The 26,212-nt window shown below is 37.4% G+C and overlaps 2 protein-coding genes across 2 annotated transcripts in view; one reads left to right on the plus strand and one right to left on the minus strand.

Moving 5' to 3' along the window:
• Window positions 1-22,174, minus strand: part of WDR12 (WD repeat domain 12) — a 24,185-nt gene extending 2,011 nt beyond the window's left edge. The window contains exons 1-11 of the mRNA XM_004378240.3: window positions 21,913-22,174; window positions 20,581-20,675; window positions 16,915-17,009; window positions 14,074-14,180; window positions 12,130-12,245; window positions 11,520-11,674; window positions 10,336-10,381; window positions 4,615-4,700; window positions 2,018-2,158; window positions 1,796-1,901; window positions 1,502-1,634 (exon numbers count right to left, since the gene is read on the minus strand). Coding sequence (XP_004378297.1) covers window positions 1,502-1,634; window positions 1,796-1,901; window positions 2,018-2,158; window positions 4,615-4,700; window positions 10,336-10,381; window positions 11,520-11,674; window positions 12,130-12,245; window positions 14,074-14,180; window positions 16,915-17,009; window positions 20,581-20,675; window positions 21,913-21,953 — 1,121 coding nt within the window. The 5' untranslated portion in view covers window positions 21,954-22,174. The remainder of the gene's footprint in view (window positions 1-1,501; window positions 1,635-1,795; window positions 1,902-2,017; window positions 2,159-4,614; window positions 4,701-10,335; window positions 10,382-11,519; window positions 11,675-12,129; window positions 12,246-14,073; window positions 14,181-16,914; window positions 17,010-20,580; window positions 20,676-21,912) is intronic.
• A 352-nt stretch (window positions 22,175-22,526) lies between these two features.
• CARF (calcium responsive transcription factor) overlaps window positions 22,527-26,212 on the plus strand; it is a 57,209-nt gene continuing 53,523 nt past the window's right edge. The window contains exon 1 of the mRNA XM_004378241.3: window positions 22,527-23,003. The gene's annotated coding sequence lies outside the window, so the exon portion shown is untranslated. The remainder of the gene's footprint in view (window positions 23,004-26,212) is intronic.

Genomic DNA, 26,212 nt, shown 5'->3' on the forward strand with positions numbered 1-26,212 from the left:
CATAAAACAATATGTGTACTACTGTTTCATGAGAAACTATTTGTTCTGTAAGCCTTCACCTGAAGTACAATAAAAAATAAAAAAAAAAGAGTATTTATTTAAAAGTAGGCCGATTTTCACACTTTCTTGACTACCTTTCCTTCCTCCCCAAATCATGGCTTTATATACCCTTTGTCTATCCATCTATCTGCTAATAACTCCCAAATTTATATCTTCAGTCCAAACTTTTCCCTTGAGCTTGGCCAGTTGCCTAACTGACGTGCAGACACCTTATAGGCATTACAAATTTAAAACGACCAAAACAAAACTCTTGATTTTCCCTCCCAAACCAGTAAATGGCACCATCAATCACCCAAATGCTCAGGCAGAAAATGTGGGCGTTATCCTTGATTCCTATCTCCATATTCAATCCACAAGTCAGTCGTGCCAAAGAGCTATCTTTAATATATACCTAGAATCATCTATAATGTTACCACCACATTCCAAGTCACTGTTATCTGTCTCCTGAGTTATAACAATAGCCTGTATGCTTCCATTTGGGCTCCTTTGCTCAAAACGGCCCTCCCAACACACCTAGAATGAAAACCAAACACCTTATCATGGCCTATGAGGTCCTACCCAATATAACTACTCCCTGCCTGTCCTGCCACTTTCCCCTTTGCTTGCTCCACTCCACCAACACTGGCCTTCTTGCTATTTTGCCAATATGTCAAAATTCTTCCCACCTTATCTGCTGTTTCCTCTGCCATGATCTTTGCATTGTTCACACCTTCACATCATTCTCTTCACTACTAAAATACCACTTTCTCAGAGAGGCCTTTCCCAAAGTAGTGTCCCTTTACTCTGCCTTACTTTCTTCATAGTCCTTATTACTATCAAAGTATATGCTAACTGCTATATAAAGTATTCAATTAAAATATATATACCTCTAGACATTAAGAAATCATGTATTATACTGCAAGGATGTTAGAAAGTAGATTTAAGGTAAAACAACAAACAGGTATGTGGTTATGCCTCTCCATTCTTCTTGTAAGAAGATGTAAATAAATTGTGCATGCATTTTATTGGGGGCATTCTGTACACATTCTGCTACACAATGTAGCATTTTAACACTAGAGAAGAAAGGAACCTTTAATATCTGATTATCTTTAAATATCTGTATTTTTATTTAATTTTTTATTAAATTCTCTATTCATTTATAATCTGATCACAGATCCATTTAGTGAGGGACCACTGTCCCTCTTTTTTACTTCTAAAATATTTATTATATTTACATTAAGGCTCAGGATAATATCCATTAATTCTATTTTTTTCCCTCTGTCTTATAACAATTTCAATGTAAGAAAGATGGATTTTATAAACTTTTGTATTTATCATATCAGGTAGAATGACTTTTTTTATCCATTTGCTTTCAGATACTCATTTCAGTATTTACTTCACTTTTTTCTGTATACAACAGGTAATTAGTATATTTCTTTTGTAGATCATAAATAAAATTTACCTTCTTGTATCCCATAGCTTGACATAGTTATCTAAAGAACCTGAGATCAGCTGCTGTTCATGAGTAGGAGACCACTTTACTGATGTGACCCATCCTGTATGTGACGTTAGGGACAGTGACACCAAAGAACCGTCTGAATAAAACAAAAAGATAACAATTGTTGAATTTTAGAAAAGAGAAGTAGTAGAACAAACCCAAGAAATACTTCTAGAAAATTAAGTTTTTACACACATTTCTAGTGAGAAGAGAAATTAGTGTTATTCACACACTCCCACCAAGGTTTACGAGACTCACCTTTAGTTCGGGGATCCCACAGTCTGATATGCCTATCTGTGCTCCCAGATGCTAACCGTTTACAAAGTGGTGAATAGGAGACACAATTAAAAACTTTATTTCCTGTCTGAAAAAGAGAAGAAAAGAACACTAAACTATGGTGGGCTAAAAGTAACCATCTCTAGAAGTTTACACGTAAAAGTTCAAAGTCAATCAGAAAATCATGGAATTTGTAAGTCTTACCAAAGTTGACTTAAGACTGCCAGCCTCAACATCCCATACCCTAATCGTATGGTCCCAAGATGCACTGCAGACTTCTTCAGCATCTGACCAGAGAACTGAAGAAATTGCTTCCTTGTGGCCAGAGAGGGTCACCATGGGAGTCTAGAAATGAAAGATCCCCAAAAGAAGAAAGTAATTTCATTTCAGAGTAATAGAACCAATAGTAGCAGTTATTACTTCTGAAGCTCATATGCTAGATGATTTGTCAGGGGCTTCAGCTTTCATACACTGCCTTATTTCTTCTTTACAGTAACCTCCAATATGGCTATTTCGGTTTTCATTTTATAGGTGAAGAAACAGAAGCTGAGAAAGATAACTTGCCTAAGGTCATACACTTTCTAAGTGGCAAGACTCAAGTTTTAACCCAAATATTACTCCAGAGTTTGTTGTCTTTCTACTATATTCTGCTGCGTCCTCATCTGTTATGTCAACTTTTCATTTTGAGCAGTATTAATACTAACACTAACTTAATTCTGCCAGCTGACAAATATGTTTTATGTAGAGATTAATAGAAAAGGCTTTGAGATCAGACAGACCTAGGTTCAAGTTCAAGATACTAACAATTAACTCTTCGAGGCGAATTAATCTCAATATGGTATTCTTATCACCCTATATCCTCAATATTTTTAAGTCATATTACTTAATTTTAAAATAATGTCCATGGCTCATTTACTAATACTCTAAAATCTCTAATAAAAGCCCCAAACTACGTTTACTGCCTGTCTTAAATATAAGGAACATGTGAAAAAGAGGGAAAGAATTCTGGACTGGGAGATGGTCAACTACTATTGTACATTTGTTACATTTAACCTCCTTAAATATTATTACCTCATCTGTAATATGGAAGGTTACACTAGACTGGGGATCAGCAAACTTTTTCTGTAATGGGCCAAAGTAAATATTTTATGCTTTGTAGGCACATACAACAGTCTCTGTTGCATATTCTTTTTGTATTTACAATCTTAGCTCTGTGTGGTACAAAAACAGGTGACAGCCAAATAAGCTGTTGGGCTGTAGTTTGCCAACCTCTAGAAATGAAAGATCCCCAAAAGGAGAAAGAATTTTCATTTCAGAGTAATAGAACCACTACTAGTAGTCATCACTTCTGAAGCTCATATGCCAGATAGTTTGTCAGGTTTCTCTTCCAGTTCTAAAATTTTCCTGAAGTAAAGGAACCTGATAGAGTGAAGGATGGAACAGCCTCTGTTGTGATCTAAAACAAAGTGAAAAGTAAGGTAGCATAAATGTAACCAGAAGGCTCTAGGATAGAAAATGGCATGGTAAAAACAGCAGGTGAACTTTCCTAGGTATTTACCCAAGAGAAATGAAAAACTTAGGTTCACACGAGCACCTATACACAAATGTTTATAGCAGCTTTATTCATAACTGCCAAAAAGTGGAAAGAATCCAAATATCTTTCAACTGGTGAATTACCAACTGTGGTACATCCATACAACAGAATACTACTCAGCATTTAAAAGGAACAAACACCACTGATACCATGAACAACATGAACGCATTGCAAATGTTCTATGCTAAGTGAAAAAAGCCAGATGCAAAAGACTGTATACCGTGTGATTCCACTTATGGGACATTCTGGAGAAAAAAAACAATAGGAGTGGAGAACGGATCAGTGGTTGTCAAGGGGAGATGGAGGGACTGATACAAAGGGGCAGCAGGCAGGAAATTGTGGGGGATGATGGACTGTTCTGTATCTCACTTGTAGTAGCAGTTAAATGCTTTTACACATGTGGTTGCTATGAAGTGGAACTGACTCCATGGCAACTAACAACAACACATGCATGTATCAAGACGCTGAGCTATACACCAAAAAGAGTGGATTTTACAGTATGCAAATTTTTTAAAAAAAAAGAAGAAAAATTGACTTTGACACTGTTACCACAAACAAACTGACGTGGATAATATTGGAGAGAAAAAAGCAATTTTGAGAAATATGTAGGAAAAAACCTCACTGTATAGTGGTGATGGTTGCACAACACTGTGAATGTAATTAATGGCACTGAATTGTAATTAATTGCCGAATTGTTAAAAAGGCAATTTTTATGTTAGATATATTTTACCATAATAAAGTGTAAAAAAAACTTCCTGTATGATAATGTACAAAGCAAATGACAGGTAAAGCGTCAGGTACTGAAAGGAAATGGAGAGAGAAGATAAACAACCGTTTTTGATAACTGTCTTATCCTTTTGGTCTTAAAAATCCAAATTTTTCTATTATTTGCTAATTACAGCAAAATTTTCACTGCAGTTAGCACTTCAAGGGTGTCTGGCATCATGAAATCAAATATAATAGCTAAATAATAACCTACCAATCTGTAAGCCTGGTTCAATGATACTAAGTTCAAAGACAAGGAAAATGTAGCATAACACAGCGTTTATAATTGAAAACTTTACAAACCTACTAAAAGAAAGCATAATTATGATTGAAGCAGCAAGGCAAGGCAAAAGGAAACATAAATTGGGAAAGACTACATTAATTTACTATATATTTGTCAATACTGACCTACATGAAGCAGTCAATTTTTACAAACGCTTACCCTTGTTAGTCCCAACTGCTCTGTTTTCTGTTTCTTTCTGGGTCGATTTATGGATTCCTCCGTTTCATCTTCTTCATCGGTAGGGACTGCATTATAGAGAATTAGATTTAACATTTTCTTAATGTACAGTCAATATTAGGAGCCCTGGTTGCGCAATCGTTAAACACTCAGCTGCTAGCCGAAAGGTCAGTGGTTCGAACCCATCAGCCGCTCCACAGGAGAAAGATGTGGCAGTCTTCTTCCGTAAAGATTTACAGCCTTGGAAACCCTATGGGGCAGTTCTACTCTGTCCTATAGGATGGCTATGAGTCAGAATTGCCTTGACAGCAACAGGTTTTTTGTTTTATTATTGTAGTTTAAGTGAAAGTTTATTACAATTCAAGTTAGTCTCTCATACAAAAATTTATACATACATTGTTATGTGACCCTAATTGCTTCCCTATACTGTGACAGCACACTTCTCCTTTCCACCTAATTTCCTGTGTCCATTCAACCAGCTCCTAACCCTCTCTGCCTTCTCATCTCACCTCCCGACAGAAGCTGCCCATTTAGTCTCATATAGCTACTTGAGCTAAGAAGCACACTCTTCACAAGTATCATTTTATGTCCCACAGTCCAGCTCAATCTTTGTCTGAAGATTTGGCCTCAGGAATTGGTTTACTTCTGGGTTGACATCGGTCTTTTACGACTCTGGTTAGATTTATTCCGAAGTATTTTATCTTCTTGGGGGCTATTGTAAATGGTATTATTTGGTGATTTCCTTTTCAAGGTTCTCTTTGTTGGTGTAAAGGAATCCAACTGATTTTTGTATGTTTTCCTGCTATCCCAATACTTTGCTGAAATCTTCTGTTAGTTCCAGTAGTTTTCTTGTGGATTCTTCAGGGTTTTCTGTGTATATAAGACCATATCATCTGCAAAGAGAGATACTTTGACTTTCTCCCTACCAGTTTGGATGCCCTTTATTTCTTTTTCTACCCTAATTGCTCTGGCTAGGACCTCCAGCACAATGTTGAATAAGAGTGGTGATAAAGGGCATCCTTGTCTGGTTCCCGTTCTCAAGGGGAATGCTTTCAAACTCTCTCCATTTAGGAGGATGTTGGCTTTGTATAAATGCCCTTAATTATGTTGAGGAATCTCCATTCTGTTCCTATTTTGTTGAGAGTTTTTATCATGAATGCGTGCTGGACTTTGTCAAATGCCTTTTCTGCATCAATTGATAAGATCATGTGGTTCTTGTCTTTTGTTTTATTAATGTGATGGATTACATTGTTTTTCTAATGTGGAACCATCCCTGCATACCTACTATAAATCCCACTTGATTATGGAGAAGTATTTTTTTGATATGTTGCTGAATTCTATTGGCTAGAATTTTGTTGAGGATTTTTGTGTCAATGTTCGTGAGGGATATTGGTCTGTAATTCTCTTTTTAGGTGGTGTCTTTACCTGGTTTTGGTATCAGGGTTATGCTGGCTTCACAGAATGAGTTTGGGAGTATTCTATCCTTTTCTATGCTCTGAAATACCTTCAGTAATAGCGGTGTTAACTCTTCTCTGAAAGTCTGGTAGAATTCTCCAGTGAAGCCATCCAGGCCAGGGCTTTTTTTTGTTGGGAGTTTTTTAATTACCTTTTCAATCTCTTCTTTTGTTATGGGTTTATTTAGTTGTTCTACCTCTGTTTGTGTTAATTTAGGTAGGTAGTGAGTTTCTAGAAATTTGTCCATTTCCTCTAGGTTTTCAAATTTGTCAGAGTACAATTTTTCATAGTATTCTGTTATGATTCTTTTAATTTCAGTTGGGTCTGTTGTGATATCACCCATCTCATTTCTTATATGGGTTATATGCTTCCTCCCCTGTTTTTCTTTTGTCAGTTTGACCAATGGTTTATCAGTTTTGTTGATCTTTTCAAAGAACCAGCTTTTGGCCTTGTTAACTCTTTCAATTGTTTTTCTATTCTTTATTTCATTTAATTCTGCTCTAATTCTTGTTACTTCCTTTCTTCTGGAGCCCGAGGGCTTCTTTTGCTGCTCTCTTTCTACTTGTTCCAGTTGTAGGGTTAATGTTTTGATTTTGGCCCTTTCTTCTTTTTTGGATGTGTGCATCTATTGCTATAAACTGACCTCTGAGCACAGCAACAGGTTTTTATACTTAATATTAATTGCAAACAGTCTCAAAGAATTCTTTACATTTCCAGGCATAGTTCCATGTTATCTCAATTGGTTAGGGAATGGAGAGTCCTCAATATTTTGGTTAACTGAAAATTATAGAAAAACAATACCTGGATTATCAATCTTTGAAAAATTAGAAAGAAAAAAGCATATTAAAAACTAAAACTCAACCAGTTAGAAATCTTGCTATGTCTTCAACATCATTAGGAATATTTATTACTCTACAATAAAAACCAAAAACCCATTGCCATTGAGTTGATTCTGACTCAGAGCAACCCTATAGGACAGAGTAGAACTGTCCTATAGAGTTTCCAAGGAGCGCCTGGTGGATTCGTACTGCCAACTTTTTGGTTAGCAGCCGTAACTCTTAACCACTACACCATCATAGTTATGCAACAATAGTTATGCAAAACTGTTTACTATTCTAGGAGAGTTTTGACCAAATTATTTCCATTAAAAAGGAGGCATGACAAGGTAAATAAACATATTAAAAGCAGATACATCTCAGCTATATTTATTCTCCTTGACTAATAAATAATATATACTTCCACTTTTCTAACAGAATTAAGTGTTTTATAGATAGTTGTTTTTTGCTTGATTTCTTTTAATTATTATTACAAGTCATTTGAGTAGGTAGCACACCACGGATTTTCATTTTTTTTAACTTTTATGAATATTCATCTGCTTTCCCCCCCTAGACAATAAGCCCTTTAAGGGTAACAACTAATCACATACATTATCTCATTTATCCAGCACTATCAAAAACTAAAATATTCCACAAAAGAAAAGTTTTTGAAACTAAACCACTTTCTGCCTCAAAATTGCTTGCTTTAATCATTTTTAGAAAATCTACTAAAATGAATTATTTATTTCCTGCCATTTTACAGATAATTTTTTCATACAGTTTCAACTTTTCTTGATCCCTCCACCTCAATTTTGTGACCTTTATTTAGGGTATTATACTGCAATACAGCAATTCCCTCAGAAGTGACAGAGGTATTCTGGTTTGTTTGCTGGTAAGATAAATAGTTCTAGACTACTAGGTTTTTAAAATTTAATTATGTTTTATGGGTTTTTTCCTTTTAGTTCCAATCAGTATCCTCTTACTACTATCAATGCACCTTCCTCTAAAAGTCCTCCCCCTCTCCTGTTCTCTCTTATTGTTCCTTCTATATTTTCAAATTAATAAAGTTAAGCTTGGTAAAATTATATTAAAATTAAAAAATAAAGTAAACCAGTTTAACTGAGAGAACCCTCCAACAGTAAAGCATATCAAAGTGACTCAGACGGTATCTTTGTTTATTTCCAGTGTGGTATAAGGCCTAGAATTATCATTATGTGCTGCCTTTACATCTAGAAAATCAGAAGAGTCTCAAATGCCCTAACCACAAGTTCCTCCACCCCTGCCCCATGAATAAGGTCCCCTAGCTAAACAATCCAGTTTATCATGGGGGCCATGGTAAGTGTCTACTTTATCCCTGAGTATCAGCTCTGATTCTGTCCATCATAATGTTCCCCGTCAGCCTGTGGAATTATTAGACAAGTAAACCACATCCTCCCACAGGAACCAAGGGTCATATCTCACCTTCTTGTTACAACAAAGTCAGCCTTTCACAGGCCCTGCTTGTTCACTCTGTTCCTGAGTACTATGGATTGAACTGTGTCCCCCAAAACATATGCTGAAATTATAACCCCTGTACCTGTAAATATGATCCTGTTTAGAAATGGGGGTTTCCTTTGTTATGTTAATGAGGCTGCACCAGAGTAGGGCAGATCCTAAACCTAACCACTTCTGAGTTATAAAAAGAGCAGACAGACACAGAGACACACAGGGGGAAGAGAGACGCCAGGGAACACCAAAGAACACCAAGGATGCTGGCAGACATCAGAAACTAGGAGAGAGGCTCACAAAAAAAAATGACATGGCCAAGATCCTGATTCGGACTTTTAGCCTTCAAAACTGATAAAACATATTTCTGTTCTTTAAAACCACTTACTTGTGGTATTTTTGTTAAAGGAACAATAGATAACTAAGACACCAAGTACAACCCCCCTGCATGGCACACTATCCTCCTCTCTTGGGGCCTGTGAGTATATATGACTAATACATGGCTGTTGATCTCATTTGTCCAGTATTGGGTGTCATGTGTTTGGCCATCCCCATAACCCTAAGGCAGGAATTCCTTCCTTACCAACAGGATAAAGAGGAAGCAATCAAAACTCCAGGTCCTTCCTCATCAAAATTAAAAACTTTTGTTCACAAAAGGACTTTATCAACAAAGCGAAGACACCTACAGATTGAGAGAAAATTTTGGGGAGCCATGTATCTTATAAAAGTTTAACATCCAAGATATATAAAGAACCTTACAACTTAATAACAAAGACACACAAACCAACAGAAAAAGGGCAGAGGACTCAGACATTTCACCAAAGAAATACAAATGGCTAACAAACACATGAAAAGATGCTCAACATCATTAGTCATGAGGGAAATACAAATCAAAAACACAATGATGTATTACTTCACACCTACTAAGAAGGCTATGATTAAAAAACGGAAAACAACAGGTGTTGGTGAGGAGGTTAAGAAACTGAAACCCTTATCCATTGCTGGTGGGACTGTAAAATGGTACAGCTGCTGCGGAATACAGTTCAGCGGTTCCCCAAGAAGTTAAATATATTATTACCATTATGGGATCCAGCAATTCCACTTATAGTATATACCCAAAAGAATTGAAAGCAGGGATGCAAACACATACACACCAATGTTCACTGTAGTATTCATAATACCCAAAAGGTAGAAATAGCCTAAATGTTCATCAACAGATGAATGGATAAATAAAATGTGGTATGTACATACAATCAATGGACTATTACTCAGCCATAAAGAGAAATGAAATCCTGATACATGCTACAACATAGATGAACCCTGAAAACATGTTGAGTGAAATATGTTAGCCACAAAAGGTCAAATATTGAATGATCCCACTTAAATATCTAGAATAGGCAAGTTATAGAGACTAAAGTTTATTAGTGGTTACCAGGGGTGGGCAGGAGGGAGAAGAAAAGGAGAACTCACTGCTTAGAGGACACTGAGCTTCTGTTAATTGTGATGGAAAAATTTGGAAACAGATAATGGTTATGGTTGAACAATGTGATAAACATAATGTCACTGAATTGTACATGTGAAGAATGTTGAAAGGGTCACTGTTTTCTTACATGTATATTTACCACAATAAAAAAATGAAATAAAAATCCACGTCCTCGTACAAGAGAACTCTCTGAACTAAGGTAGTTATGTCCTATTGCACCAAACACGCTGTTGACACTTGTAGTGATTCAGTAACATTTTCTTACAAATAAGGGGTGGTGGGGTAGAAAAAAATTTTGAAACACAGGTATACTAATTTTTCTCTATACTACGAGGGTGAAATGCCCCTTTATGTGTGTCCTCAAAAGTTCTGGTCCATTATTATGGCTAAATATGGGTTAAAAAGTCCTCTTTCACTGAAATTCTTAAAATATGTTTAATAAGTCAGAATAAAAGAAAAATTTACCTGTAGACCAGATCTTTAGCATCTTATCCCAGGAGCCACTGCAGAACTAAACATATATATATATAAAGGAAAAAAAAAAAAAAGTATGTAATATAATTCATCATACTACTTGCCTCATTGTTTCTACTATTTAACTTAAATCTTTACTTTGCTTAATTTCTGTGGGGCATGGGCTATGAAATCCTTTTCTACTAAGGTACCATCTGCCTAGCTTACTGGTCTCCTTGAAGCTGTACCCTCAATCTCTGCTCACAGTTGGTTAGATCAGGGTGGACCACTGAAGGATACTGTGCCAATAGGTCTCTTACTCATTAAGGACCTTTCTTTTAAAACTGTGTCTCAGAGACTTATAGTCTTCTTCTAGGAAAGATGGCATGGGGGGTAAAATCTGGGAAATAATGAAGACCAGATTTATTGCCATGTGGAGAAAGCCAATCAATGAGAGAGAATAAAGCCAGTTTAGGGAGATGATGTAGGGAGAGAGCATGCTAGCCACATGTGAGCCTCTGTTCTATTGGTTCCTGAAGCCCAACTGCATCATCACTCTTCTTGTGATAAATTTTCCTTTAAAGAAATTTAAGAAGAGTTTCTGTCTCTTGTAACCAAAAGACAGGGTACAGTTAATTCATGTAAGTCTAGATTCAACAACATGTAAACTTCTTTTGGACTCAATATGAAAAATCATAAATCTTTCCCTTTGAATGCATAAAATGTCCTCTGTTACCCTAACTGGCAAAGAAATACTGAAGAAACACTCCTAAATCCAGGATACTTCAACTTGGCTTAGGGAACTTTCTAATTGTTAAGAGAGTTAGTAGCTCCTTGTGAGTCAGTATAGTGTGGCCGCCCATCTTTTGTTTCCTTTCAAATAACATCTACCATTTCATCATGACAAAGAGTAGATCAGCACTGATAGTAAACCAAACTCTATTAACACTAATTCAGTGTACGTGATTTCTTAAAATTTCTGTGATTTATACTTGGTTCTAAACCAGAGATACCCAGACTGAGGAAGTGTCTCTTTGTCTCTTATTTCATGAGTGTTTACTGTTGCTTTGAAAGCATATTCCTTAGTCACTAAATGTTATTAAACTAAGCCAATCACAGTACGTATATGTAGAAAATTCTGGTAAGTAGCTCAAATTCTAATTTAACACAGTACTAATAACACACCAGCTACTTACTTTAGTTCCTGTGCTATCAACAGCTATAGAATCCACACTCCCAGCATGACCTCTGCAGCAGTGCAGGGCTTTCATTTTGTTTCTCTCTATATTCCACTCCCATAAGAGAATAGTTTGATCCATAGAAGCACTCAGTAGTAAGCAAGACAAATTATCTGAAGAAAGGAAAACACAGAATAAGAAACAAATTAGTGCAAAAGTTTTAAATACACTGTGTTCTGAAACCAAAGAAATGATTTTTTTTTTTAAAAAAAAAGATGTTAAATAAATAAAAGAGCTCATTAGGCTGGCTTTTAAAAAGAAAGTTAACTTACAATGTAAAGGGAAGGTTCTTCAAACAGACCATAAAAGATCATGAGTTTAACGTACCCCATATTAACTTGAAAATGTATATTACCTGATGTAAACTTAGGAAGAATTCATTTCTACCAATTTTATGGATTGTTTTATATGGCTGTTTTCTTCAGAAAGACTATATTGTTGAAAGACCTCATAATAACTGAAGCATAAAACATTTCCTGGCTGCTCCCTACTCTGCTCCAGCACTAAAAATGGTTTCTTTCCAAATCCCTGCACAGGATTCTTTTTCATTTAGGCAAAGAGTCCTAACCTTCTTTCACCCAGGCCACATCTTTAACAACATCCGTATGTCCCACAATTGTCATTATCGACTTTCCTTCCAAGGACCAGATTCGAGAAGTCTTATCGTAAGAGCCAGTCAAGATCCTATAAGAAGAAAAAAATTCTGTGAAATAAAAAAAGCAGCATTTTCTTTTTCCCACACAAAAATTTGTACATACATTTTTATGTGACCCTAAGTGCTCTCATTACTGTGACAGCACACTCCTCCCTTCCACCCAATTCTCCATGTCCATTCAACCAGCTCCTAATCGTCTCTGCCTTACCATCTCACCTCCGGACAGAAGCTGCCCATTTAGTCTCTTGTATCTACTTGAGCTAAGAGGCACACTCCTCACGAGTATCACCTTATGTCCCACAGTCCAGTCCAATCCCTGTCTGAAGAGTTGGCCTTGGAAATTGTTTTAGTTCTGGGCTGAGAGAGAATCCAGGGGCCATGCTCTCAGGAGTTCCTCCAGTCTCAGTCAGACCATTAAGTCTGGTCTTCTTACTAGAATGTGAGTTCTGCACCCCACCATTCTCCTGCTCCATCAGGGACTCTCTGTTGTGTTCCCTATCAGGGCGGTCATGGGTGGTAGCCAGGCACCATCTAGTTCTTCTGGTCTCAGGCTGATCAAGTATCTGGTTTACGTGGCCCTTTCTGTCTCTTGGGCTAAAACTTTCCTTTTGTCTTTGGTGTTCTTCATTCTCCTTTACTCCAGGTGGTTGGGACCAACTGATGCGTCTTAGATGGCTGCTTGCAAGCTTTTAAGACCCAAGACGCCACTCACCAAAGTAGGATGCAGAACATTTTCTTAATAAGCTTTGTTATGCCAGTTGACCTAGACGTCCCCTGAAAGCATGGTCCCCAGACCCCTACCCCTGCTACTCTGTCCCTCAAACTGTTTGATTGTATTCAGGAAACTTAGCTTTGGTTTAGTCCAGTTGTGCTGACTTCCCCTGTAGTGTGTGCTGTCCTTCCCTTCACCTAAGATAATTCTTATCTACTATCTAGTTAGTAAATCACCCTCCCCCTCCCTCCCCACCCTCGTAACCATCAAAGAATGTTTTCTAAAAAGAAGCATTTTCAAACCCTGAAAATCAATTGTGTTTTTAATGCAGTGACAAAGTCAACCTAAGGATTATACTTTTAAAGTCTTCTTTAATTATAAAGATTTCAAAATACAGCAGATCAGATATTACACTTGACTTTTCCTGACCTCCTAAAGATAAAAATATAACTGACAAACCCTAGACTTCATTTTTTTTTACTACTGTTGTAAATACGACAACTCTCAGGGAAGCCATGCAAACTGCTTATAAAGCCTACTAGTCCTTTGTACTTAACCCATGACTAAAACAGTAAAACCATTTAAGTAAAAGTAAAACCAGTAAAAATAAAACATTGTGTAATAATTCCTGGGAGACATATTTTGCAAGTAAGCTTCTACTATGATCTTCTTTTGAGGTGTTTTCCTATCAGTAAGGCCAGTGGAGGTTTGCTCTGCACCATCCACACCTTCTTACATGATTCCAGTTGGCCCTTTCTGGCATTAGAAAGTGTAATCTACATCTTCCTGGTAGCAGGTCAGGAGAGCCATGGCTATAAAAGTTATTTTTCCTCTATGAAACAAATTATCTTCGGTCTTAAAAGCATCATACTCAAATAAATAAATTCAATGTCCCAAGACATATGACCTATTCAGAAGACAAATATCACTACAACATCTTGAGACAAGAAAACCTATTAATAGATAAACAGTTTCTTCTTGAATACACTGAATGCAAGTATCTTTCTTTGTTTGACATGGTCACTGATGCATACATCACAAAATTAGTTTTACAAAGAATTGGAAATCAGAGAAAAATATTCACATAGTGGGTTAAAGAAGGCGGCATTAAAAAAAGAGATAAAAGAACATGCATCTGGTAATACCATTCCTCTGCCCCTTTTACTGAACTGATCCAGTCATCGTGGAACATGCATTGCTCTGGCTGAGGTGCAGTGTACTTCTCCACGTACTCTAGTTCCACAACCTCTTCCTAGTTACAGAGAGAAACCAGAAGCCAATTAGGTGGTACAGTTTTTAAATAGTACATTATGAAGATAAAGGACCTTAAAGTATCTCCTTCATATTAGTGCCCTTCATAATCCCTGAAAATTAAGAGTCATACAAAAGGTCAAAAACTTTATTTGACCTAACAACATGCTGTGAGTAAAATTATTAAGGAATATCAGTAACCTTGGAAAACTTATGCTAAAGGTGGGAAACAAAAGAATATAAAAAAATTTTTTTGATTATTAAATGTTCAAAGAAATTATAAATTATATTTTAAATTATAAAAGCAATACTATGGAAAATTGGAAAATTAGGGGAAAAAGGGAATCACCTATAAATCACAATAATTTAACCCATAAGTTTTGTTATACGTGCACAATCATTTTGTATACCTACATTGTTGTTGTTGTTAGGTACCGTCCAGTTGGTTCCAACTCATAGCAACCCTATGCACAACAGAACAAAACACTGCCTGGTCCTGCACCATCCTCACAATTGCTGCTGTGTTGGAGCCTATTGCTGCAGCCACTGTGTCAATCCATCTCAAGAGTCTTCCTCTTTTTCACTGACCCCTCTACTTTGTTGTTGGTGGTGGTGGTAAGGTGCCATCAAGTCAGTTCCGACTCATAGCAACCTATGTACAACAGAATGAAACACTGCATGATCCTGCTCCATACTCACTGTTGTTGTTATGCTTGCCCATTGTTGCAGCCACTGTGTTAGTCCATCTTGTTGAGGGTCTTCCTCTTTTTTGCTGACCCTTTACTAAGCATGATGTCCTTCTCCAGGAACTTGTCCCTCCTGATAACATGTCCAAAGTATGTAAGATAAAGTCTTGCCATCCTTGCTTCTAAGGAGCATTCTGGCTGTACTTTTTCTGAGACAGATTTATTCATTCTTCTGGCAGTCCATGGTATATTCAATATTCTTCGCCAACACCATAATTCAAAGGCATCAGTTCTTCTTCGGTTTTCCTTATTCATTGTTCAGGTTTTGCATGCATATGAGGGGACTGAAAATACTATGACTTGGGTTAGGTGCACCTTAGTCCTCAGACCCCTCGGCTTTACCAAGCATGACGTCCTTCTCCACGGACTGGTCCCTCCTGATAATATGTCCAAAGTACATGAGACGAAGTCTCACCATCCTCGCTTTTAAGGAGTGTTCTGGCTATACTTCTTCCAAGACAGATTTGTTTGTCTTCTGGCAGCCCATGGTATATTCAGTATTCTTCACCAAAGCCATCAATGCTTCTTTGGTCTTCCTTCTTCATTGTCCAGCTTTCACATGTATATGAAGTAATTGAAGATACTATGGCTTGGGTCAGGCGCACCTTAGTCCTCAAGGTGACATCTTTGCTTTTTAACACTTTAAAGAGTCTTTCACAGCAGATTTGCTCAATGCAACACATCATTTGATTTCTTGACTGCTGCTTCCGTGGACGTTGATTGTGGATTCAAGTAAAATGAAGTCCTTGACAACTTCAAAATATTCTGTTTATCATTTTTTTTTTTATGGATTTTTTAAGGATTTTTGTTTTATGTTGAGGTGCAACCCATACTGAAGGCTGAAGTCTTTGATCTTGATCTTCCTCAGTAAGTGCTTCAAGTCCTCTTCATTTTCAGCAAGCAAGACTGTGTCATCTGCATATCCCAGGTTGTTAATGAGTCTTCCTCCAATCCTGATGCCATGTTCTTCTTCAGATAGTCCACCTTCTTGGATTATTTGCTCAGCATACAGTTGAGTAAACACGGTGAAAGGATACAACCCTGATGCACACCTTTCCTGACTTTAAACCACACAGTATCCCCTTGTTCTGTTTGAACGATTACCTCTTGGTCTATGTACAGGTTCTGCATAAGCACATTTAAATGTTCTGGAATTCCCATTCTTTGCAATGTTATCCATAGCTTGTTATGATCCACATAGTCGAATGCCTTTGCATAGTCAATAAAACACAGGTAAACATCTTTCTGGTATTCTCTGCTTTAAGCCAAGATCTATCTGACATCAGCAATGATATCCCTTATTCCATGTCCTCTTCTGAATCCAGCTTGAATTTCTGGCAGTTCCCTGTCCATGTACTGCTGTAACCATTTTTGAATTATCTTCAGTAAAATTTTACTTGTGTGTGATATTAATGATACTGTTCAATAATTTCCGCATTCTGTTGGATGGATTACCTTTCTTTGGAATGGGCAGAAATATGACTGTCTTTCAGTTGGTTGGTCAGGTAGCTGTCTTCCAAATTTCTTGGCATGGACAAGAGAGCACTTCCAGATCGTACCTGTTTGTTGAAACACCTCAGCTGGTATTCCATCAATTCCTGGAGCCTTGTTTTTCGCCAGTGCCTTCGGTGCAGCTTGGACTTCTTCCTTTAATACCGTTAGTTCCTGATCATATATACTACCTCCTGAAATGGCTGAACATCGACCAATTCTTTGATACATCTATATTAGTAGTATACATATATTTACTGCCCCTTTTCTTGCCAATTTTTCCACAAATAATGAAGGCATCTTTCTATCTTCATTTATGCACTTTTTAGAAGAGCGGGGATTTCAAAATTAAATATATAGAAACTAAAGTTCAAATTTCTAGGAAAAAACAATAATCAAAAGAATCTTGGGCATTGAAGATAAATTCAGGCTAATTCCAAAAGGAGTTTATTTGATCATGCCTTAAGTAAAACACAGAAAGTAAGTATCTGAACTTACTGATGAGATGTTCTCCAGTTCCATGTGTTTAACCAAGGGCATTCGTAGAAACTGGCCCTTGACAAGGAAATCAAACTCCACATGTTTGTGGAACTCTAAAGAAAACACAAAATAAAATTATCATCACTCTCAGGACCTAGTTCAAGTGGTGTTGGCAGAGGTATACAAAAAAAATCTCAAAACAAACAGGTATCTATTATCCCAGTGTGATCTCTGAGTTTCTCCAGAATTTCTCCATGGCACAATCAGGCCATGTATTCTCGTATACTATGTGGTTTTTAAGAAGAGAAGTATTGTTGTTGTAATTATTATACTTTTTAAAAAACCTTTTATTCTATAGAAAATCTCAAACTATACAAAAGTAGAAATAATATAATGAATCCCCATGTATCCATCACCATCACCAACTTTGATAAATACCTACTCTTGGGCAACCATCTATACTCCTCCCTCTACTCCCCTGCTAGTTAATTTTAAATCATACCTCAGAAATGATACCAATTTATCTGTAAATACTTTAGTATGCATATCTAAAATATAAGGGCTTAAAAAAAAGAGCCACAATGTTAAAAAATTTAACGGTTCTTCTTTTTTAATCAAATAGCCAGTCAACGTTCATATTTCCCTGTCTCAAAAATTTCTGTTTACAGTGGGGTTTTTAGAATCAGCATCCAAAATTCACTATTGTATTTGGTTAATATGTTTCTTTTAATCTTTAACAGTTCCCACTCCTTTTCTTCTTTCCCTTTATTTTTTTTTTTTGCAGAAATTGGGTCACCTGTCTTGTTATATGTGCTACATTCTAGGTTTGGTTGATTGTATCTCCAAAGTATCCTCTAGCATATTCTTCTATCACCTATAAATCCTGTAAACTGATGGCTGGACCTAAAGGCTTGATTAGATTTCAGGTTTGGGTGTTTTTGGCAAGGATACTTCACAGGCAGTATTGTGTATTTCCTATTGCAACACATCAGGAAGGACAAGATATGTGATTGTGTTTTTTTATGATGTTTTTTGGGCTCAGGTGATATAAGTCTGATTCTATCCATCATAATGTTCCCTGTCAGCTTTTTACCTAATTAACAATTTTAGCTACAAATGATAATCTCTGTCTACATCCATTATTTCATCTGGAGATGCAAAGTGGTTAACAGTCTATTTACATCATTCTTTATGCATTTATTAGCTTTATCCTTCTGCAACAAGAATTTTCCCTCATCAACTGTTTTGTTTATTATATTTTAAAAATATGAATCATTTGCATCTTGAGCTCCAAGCAGTGACTGAATTATTCAATTTATACAAAAAGACTGACCAATATTCAGTCTACAAATTTAGAAAAATCTGCAACTATTTGGGTTACAATAAACAACCATATACTGGTATCGTAAAGCTTTGATTGAAAGAATAACTCTTACTCTAGTTCAAAGACTACTTCAGCAAGTGGATATACAACCGTTTCAAAATTTATAAAGGTAACTATGCCTCAGGATCTGTATACATCCATGATGAAACTAAAGACAAAGACCAATAGGAAATGCTATCTGAATATAGGTAGTCCCCCATTTATGATGGGGTTCCGTTCTGATGACTCTGATGTAAGTAGGTTCTAAAATAAGTCAAATACCACATTTTTTTTTAAAGTTATCATAGCCTGCTATATGGCAGTGTTTTGAACAGTAAATGATAACATTAAACATCTGCAAGTGAACATCTGAGAATGGTAACATCAGCAAATTATGCGCTGCAACATTATATGTACAAAACAAAACACTGATGCCATTAATTACTTTTGTATGTGGCCTTTCTAGCCATGGTCTTCTGACTCCCACCCAGGTGATTGGCTGTAACTGTGCAAATGAGATAATTGTGGCCCACCGAGGTGACTGGTCAGTTTTGCCTTAAAAGAAAGCCAATTCCAGAGCAGAGAGGAGAGGCCACCACCACCAAAGAAGGAGAGACCCACAGAAGAGACCTGGAGGAAACCCACAGGAGATGGCCAAGTGGGCTTCCCGGCCCATGGAGCGAGAAAGCCGAGTGACTTTGGGCAGAGACTGAGGGCCAGGGAGAAGTCTATGCCTGACCCACGAACTTGGAACTTGCCAGCCTCCACAACCATGTGAGCCATTTCCTTTACATGGTTTGTGAGTTCTGTGAGATGTTGCAGTAAATTAGGGAACCCAAAGACAGGTGGGAGAGTATGAGGTGAGAGAGAGTAGTTTATGTTAGAGATGATGGAGTGGTACAGTAGCTTGGAAAAACTAGACATTTGGGACATCTTTAACCTCTGCCTCATACGAACAAACTTTGTGTTGATTCTTATAAAAGAAATTAGTCGTTTAAATGCTGACAATCATTTAAGTGCAGTTTGTTGTAACTAGAATACATTGTGAGTCAGGGACTACCTTTATCTCTGAATTAAGAACTACAGCTTGCTAGCAATAAAAAAGATTGCAGACCCTGCACCTCCCTGCCAAAAGAAGTTATTCAAAAACATCACCTCAAACTTAACAAATTATGGGATTATTTAAAGATGAAGAAGAAGGAAAATATTAGGCATTTGTTTATAGCCCTCACTTTCCATCTGGAAATATCTGCATAACAATATGCTTGTCTCTAAATGGTACTCCATTGACACACTCTGTTTTTAAAGATTGCACCTTATTTCATTTTCAATTTTTCAGGATTAAATTCCCCTATCTTATATTTCACTACTTCAAAAAGAGACTTACTACAGAAAATTCCAAACATATACAAAAGTGGAGAATAATATAATCAATCCTCATGTAACTAGTATCCAACTTCACCAACTATCAACTCATGGCCAATCTTGTTGCACCTATTATTTATGTATATAGAGTTCATATTAATTTTATGTGCTAATAATTTATATTAGTACAATGAAACCAAAAAAACCAATCTTCTTGCCATCGAGTTGATTCTGACTCATAGCGACCCTACAGGACAGAGTAGAACTGCTCCATAGGGTTTCCAAGGAGCGGCTGGGGGATTCAAACTGCCAACCTTTTGGTTAGCAGCTGAGCTCTTAACCACTGCACCACCAGAGCTCCATTAGTACAACAGCATGTTTTAAATATTTTATCTTTCTAAATATGTTTTACATGATCTTTTTTGCATATTTATAAATTTTTGTATTTATAATTTTTCTGTGTGAATTCTGAACACTGAAAAAATAAAATACCCTCTATTAATACTGTCATTTTGGTATTACATAAAATACTCAAATATGAATATTGTCATTTTGCTTTGTTTTGTTATTACTAGCGAGCGAGGCCTAAGACACTTGTCCTATACCTGTACCATCTCAGCCTTCCCCGGCACAATTACAATGCCTTGATTACCTCTACATTACAGTTATTATACTAAACTCTTTATTCCTAAATCATAACCACATATCTACATATAGCCTGAAAAACAGATGAAATAGAAATAAATCTTTTCTGAAAATTTTTCTTTCAAAGCATTTTTTAAAACTATTTTCCAGCAAGGCAAGGAAACCTTTATGTTATAATTTACAAATTTTATAGTTACAAAATTCAAACAGAATTATAAAATGAGGCAAAAAGGAAATAAAAATGTAATGTATTTTAGTGTAGTTTGTGGCATTCTACCTTTTCCTAACTTCTCAAGAGTATATATACCCACCATTTTTGGCTTCCAGCAATTTATTGATGATGTTACTAAGGTCAGCAATTTCAGAAGCTGCAGGGATTGAGAAAGGAACATCATCTACTGCATATCTATAAAAAAGAAATGACATATCAAGTTCAATTCTACAGATATTTTGATAAATGTGCATTTATTTATTCAACAAACACTTATTAGATACCTACTACATGCCAGACATTTTTCTACACGGGGCAAACAAAAATGAATGAAAACACGGTTGCTGTCCTCAGAAGGGATGTGAGTCTGGTAATCAAATACAGTGAAACTATGTAAAAACAATAAGTAATAACAATAAGCCATAAGTGATACAGATATAAAATAGGGGCACAAAAAAAAAATCATAGGCCACTTCATCCAAAGAAAATAAGGGTGGGGGAGTAGGGCCTGAAAAGATGTACAAAGAAGGTAACTCAAGCTACATCTAGAAAAGTGAATTTTTGCCAGGTGGGGAGAGGGGTTGGCAGAAAGAGGGGTGCTTGCAATCAGGGAGAACAGCAAAGCAGCAGCTAGAAGGTTTTAAACTGTTCACCGAAACCATTCCAGAAAGTGTGATTTTGCTCTAGGCAGTGACTAAAGATGAGGCTAAAAAGATGTGCATGGAATGCCTTATACACTACATGAAATAGTTTTTACTTTCTTGCATTGGCAATGAGAAACCATTGTAATAGCAGTCCAATTTAAGGAATAACATCATCAGAATTTTGTTTAGTTAGAGTTTTCTGACAGTACTGTGAAGAATGGATTAGAGAACAAAAGACAGGAAGCAGATTAGGAAATTCTTATAAGACAGAGGGGAGAAAATATCTGCAAATCAAATATCTGATAACACCTGTATCCAGACTATATAAAGAACACAACTCAATAATAAAAAGACAAGCCAGTTAAAAAATTGGCAAAGAATATGAATAGACATTTTCCCAAAAAAAGATATATAAGTGGCCAATAAGCACATGGAAACATCATTAGTCATCGGGGAAACACAAATCAAAACCACAAGGATATATCACTTCACACCCACTAAATCCACTGCCTTCAAGTCAATTACGACTCATAGCAACCCTGCAGGACAGAGAACTGCCCCATAGGATTTCCAAGGCTGTAAATCTTTAGGAAAGCAGATTGCCACATCTTTCTCCTGCGGAGCTGCTGGTAGGTTAGAACCGCCAACCTTTGGTTAGCAGCTGAGCGCTTAACCGCTGCGCCACCAGGGCTCCTTTCACACCCACTAGGATTTTCAAGGTTATGCCGAAAAGGTCCTTCGAAAGGATACCAGAGAGGGGAGACGAAAGGAGAGAAGGGGATGCTTACTTCTTGTTGTCAGTGTAGAAGCGTGTCTGGAGCTGAGCCATGGTGGTGGTGTAATGCGTACACACAAGACTTCCCAGAGAAATGTATGGGCTAATATAGAACGGGCGATCTAGTCTCTTGGTACTACAAAAAGAAGCAGCTCAAAATTAGACTGCACAGAGAAGAAGATGCAGTGGAAGTCTGACTTCCACTTTCCTTCCTAGGGCCTCCTCAGACTGCGGCACCACGAGGCCGCGCTTACCACAGTGCCCGAGCCCACAAACATCAACTGCCTATTCCTAGATTTAGGAATCATCGATCAGTAAAGCCTAGTCTTAAAGGTGGCGCGTCCCTTTCATCGCTTGGATTTCTTTCAATATATGTAGGCTAGTAGGAGCTCTGGTGGCACAGTGTTTATGCTGTCTACCGAAAGGTGGGCAACTGTACCCACCAGCCGCTCTCCGGGAGAAAGATGTGGCAGTCGGCTTCTGTAAAGATTACAGCCTTGGAAACCCTATGGGGCAGTTCTACTCTGTCAAAATCGACTCAACAGCAATGGGAAATGGGGTTACTTAGGCCTGTAATCGATTAGAAAGATACAAAAAGCCCCAACTCGAATCTATGTTTTTTGTTTGTTTGTTTGTTTTTATTTTCGATAAGTTGTCTTTAGACACGATACTTTAAACACGGCTCCCAGAGACTACAACCCCCAGAAAGCAACGCTTCTCAGACGCTGTGATCACTGGGAGTTGTAGTCTTTTTTGCCAGGCTTCCCTTGTGGTATTTATATTAAATCCGCCCGACTCCCTGCCAGATATTTATTATCTCTGCCTTCAGCTTTGACTGACTAGAGCCTTGCCCGGCTTCCCTTCTCACGTATACTCCCAACTAGAACCTCAGTAGCCCGAGATTTTTACTTGGCTCTCGCCTCTAGCTTCGGGTTTTAGATCCAGGTGAGGGGCGGGAATACGAAAAAAACGACGAATCAGAACAAAAACAAACGACGGTGACCGATAGGGGTCTTATCTCATGCGATTGTGCTGCGCCCTCCCGGAGGGGTGCGCCTGCGCATTGTGCTGGTCTCCATGGCGGGGCCTCGGAGCCAAGACGAGGTTGAGTAGACTCGTTTTGAATTTTACCCCCTCTGCTCCGGCACTTTGTGGACTTCCCTCTTCGCCCTGTAGGGCCCTTGGCGGTGACTAGGCTGGGGAGTCGGAGGTTTGGCAGAGCTATATGCGCCGACGGACCGGACGCTACCTCCCAACCCCCTTTCTTCCTCCTGCCTCGTCCCGTCACCCCCTGACCTGTCGGGGGCTCCGAGCACCCGCCTGCCCCCGTCCCCCGCTGCAGCAGGGCGCTGGCGGCATCTTCTGTGCCCAGCGTTGGGGCCTTTTCGGGGCCCGACATGGCGGGGCCTACTGCCCTTGGCCCGAGAGGGGGCTCGGGGGCTCTGGGGAGACAGGCTGGAGGAGGAGGATGTTAGGTGTCCTGAGAAGGGTTGCTAAGCCCGAGGACGCGCTTCCGCCGGGGAGACGAATCCGGACCCCTCAGGCAGGAGGGCCCAAACGGTGGTCCCTCACGCCACTCCGCGCCCCGCTTTTGCGGTGTCATGGTTTTTTTCCCGCTTTCTGAGCCTCTTTATGTCATATGCTTAGAAGGCGAAAGGCGTCCGCCTATACCTTCTCCCCAACTTTTTTATGTTTTTTGTTTAACTTGTCCAAAGGTCTATGCCTTGTTCTCAGTGTTCCAAGAATTGCTCTAATTTATAGTTATTTTTTTGAGGGAGAAAGGATAGATACTATCCACATCCCAAAGTTACTTTTTAAGGCCTTTTCCAGAAAAGCTACGAGAGGGTACTTCAAGAGACAACAGTTTAGAATCAGGCAGAAAATGGATTGCAAAATTTCTGGGCAGAGCGGTATGTGTACCGGTGAAGGCAACTAAAGCTTTTCTATGTTGCTTAAAGATGTACAATTAAGTAGACGCTTAATATTTAAATCAGTCATAGAAAATGATTTAGACAGTTCTAAGAGAAAAAGAGTCTTTTATCAGAGAGCAAGGACAGTGAAACTAGAACTATTTTCAATTTTTTTCACATTATTAGAATGCAGGCCCTGGAGCCAGAATGCCTGGGTGGGACTCCTGTCTCAACTACTTATTTAACCTCCCTGTGGCACACTTTGGTCAACTGTGAGAATTAAATGCAGCAATGGAAACACTCAGTAAATGTTAACTATCATTACCATTATTATTATGTAGATGTCAGTTTAACTAGAATCCCTGCCAAGCTCCCTGGGTGGTGCAAATATTTAACACACTTGGCTGCTAACCCAAAGGTTAGAGGTTTGAGTTCACCCAGAGATGCCTTGGAAGAAAGGCCTGGTGATCTATTTCTGAAAAATCAGCCATTGAAAGCTCTATGGAGCACAGTTCTACTCTGACACACATGGGTTGCCTTAGTTGGAATCCATGTGATGGCAACTGGTAACTGGTTTTGAGAACTTGAGCAAATTAGGGAGACTGTACACATGGGAAGAGGAATAAAATAAAACTTGAAATTCAAAGAAATCAGTTGAGGTTGCTGATACAAGAGATAATTGTAGTGGCGAGGATTTTACACATTAAATAAGTTCAAAACACTTTCTTAATTGAAGTCTTGCCACTGAATCCATGTTTCTGGTTTTGGTCGACATGGAAATAAAGTTACCAGTTTTCAACATTCTCCTTTAATCATGAGTAATATTTTAGTTTGGCAGTAAAATTGCACAAGTTAAAACTCATAGAACCTGAGATAATTTAGGTTCTGTTTCAGATTTTTTTTATTATTGATAATATATAATTTATTAAAGTTAATGCTTTTTAAACTAGCACTGACTTAAATTTTATTAAAATAGATACTTAATACTTAGAGTCAATACAGGTTGATCTTAATTTGAATTGAAAAATATGATCAGTAAAATACAGAACCTGAATATATGCTTAACAAGTTAAAACTACGATTAGCAAAGCAGAAATGTGGAATTCACTAAAATACTTTCTTTTTCATTTGACTGAGACCTTAGTTAAGGAAAAATTACATTAGTAAATATTGCAAAATTACTGAACATCTAGTATGGTGTTTTTGTTTTTTTACAACAGGTAGTGACTTATGTTCTATCTGGAGTTGCCTGCAAGCAAAAACTAGGATAGTTAATGCTTTTACTGTGTTTTTCTTAAGGAAACTAGTGTTTTTCTAGAACAAGCTTTTGGTTCTTAATGATTTCCTACGCAATTGATTTAGTATGGTCCTCATGAAGACATGTCGTCTGGAGAACCGTGAATGTCTAGCTTGGAAATATATTTCTCGTTATTACATTTTCCCCCTTGTATATGATGGCATAGTGTGATATGGTATAAAGACTATGCATGGATTTTTGAGTCCTAATTTTTTTTTTCCCTACTTGGTTTTAAAGTGAAACTGTAGTGCTCTCTGTGATCCTAGGCAAAGTACTAGATAAATTTGGTTTTCTCATCTGAAAATAGAGATCATAATACATACCTCAGAGTCATTGTGGGACTAAATGAAATAATTCATAAAGCTGTCAACTAAAGGGCAAAAAGAGGTACATAGGGACAGGGTAAGAAATAGGTAGAAGCCAAGATTACAGGGAAGCTTTATAGATTGGGTAAACCTTAGATACGAGAAAAGAGACATTATGAACATCATCCTTAAATTTTTTTCATGCTGTTCTGAAAAGTTAAAATAAGTATTATATATATATTTACATACACTGAGATTTTCGATGTTGGTTTAACCCACTACAGCTTTTCAAAACCCATCTTTAAAAAATAAATTTTTCTGTTAAAATATTTGTGAATTAGGAGTCTTAATTCTTGACATCACTTATTTATAGTAATTTTGTACAAATCATAAAAGGAACATATGTTATTTATCCACCTCTAAAAGATGAGGGAATTTTTATTTTCTAAGAGATTTTCGTAGTTAATAAGATCTGACGCCGAAATGGAATAGATTTCAAGACCCTTTCAATTTTAAGACACTAACCAAGGTACCTGTAATTAAGAGAAACTCTTAAGACTAAAGTTCAAGTGGCTTGATGCTAAAATTACTCTGGGGATTTAATCTCAGATTATTGGTTTTAATGGATAAATTTGAATACAAAAACCTATGGGGAAACTCAACAGCTTAAGTAGATGTTAAGGCAGTTTTATTTTTTCAATTGCATCTGAGAAATCACCTCTACGGTTCTGAACAAATAGAATTCCTGTTGAACAAAATCAAAACAGAGCAGTGACCCAAATATTGTTCTTTACGCAGATA

The sequence above is a fragment of the Trichechus manatus genome, unplaced genomic scaffold, assembly GCF_000243295.1.
Source record: "Trichechus manatus latirostris isolate Lorelei unplaced genomic scaffold, TriManLat1.0 scaffold00056, whole genome shotgun sequence".
In the NCBI taxonomy this organism is placed as follows: Eukaryota; Metazoa; Chordata; class Mammalia; order Sirenia; family Trichechidae; genus Trichechus; species Trichechus manatus.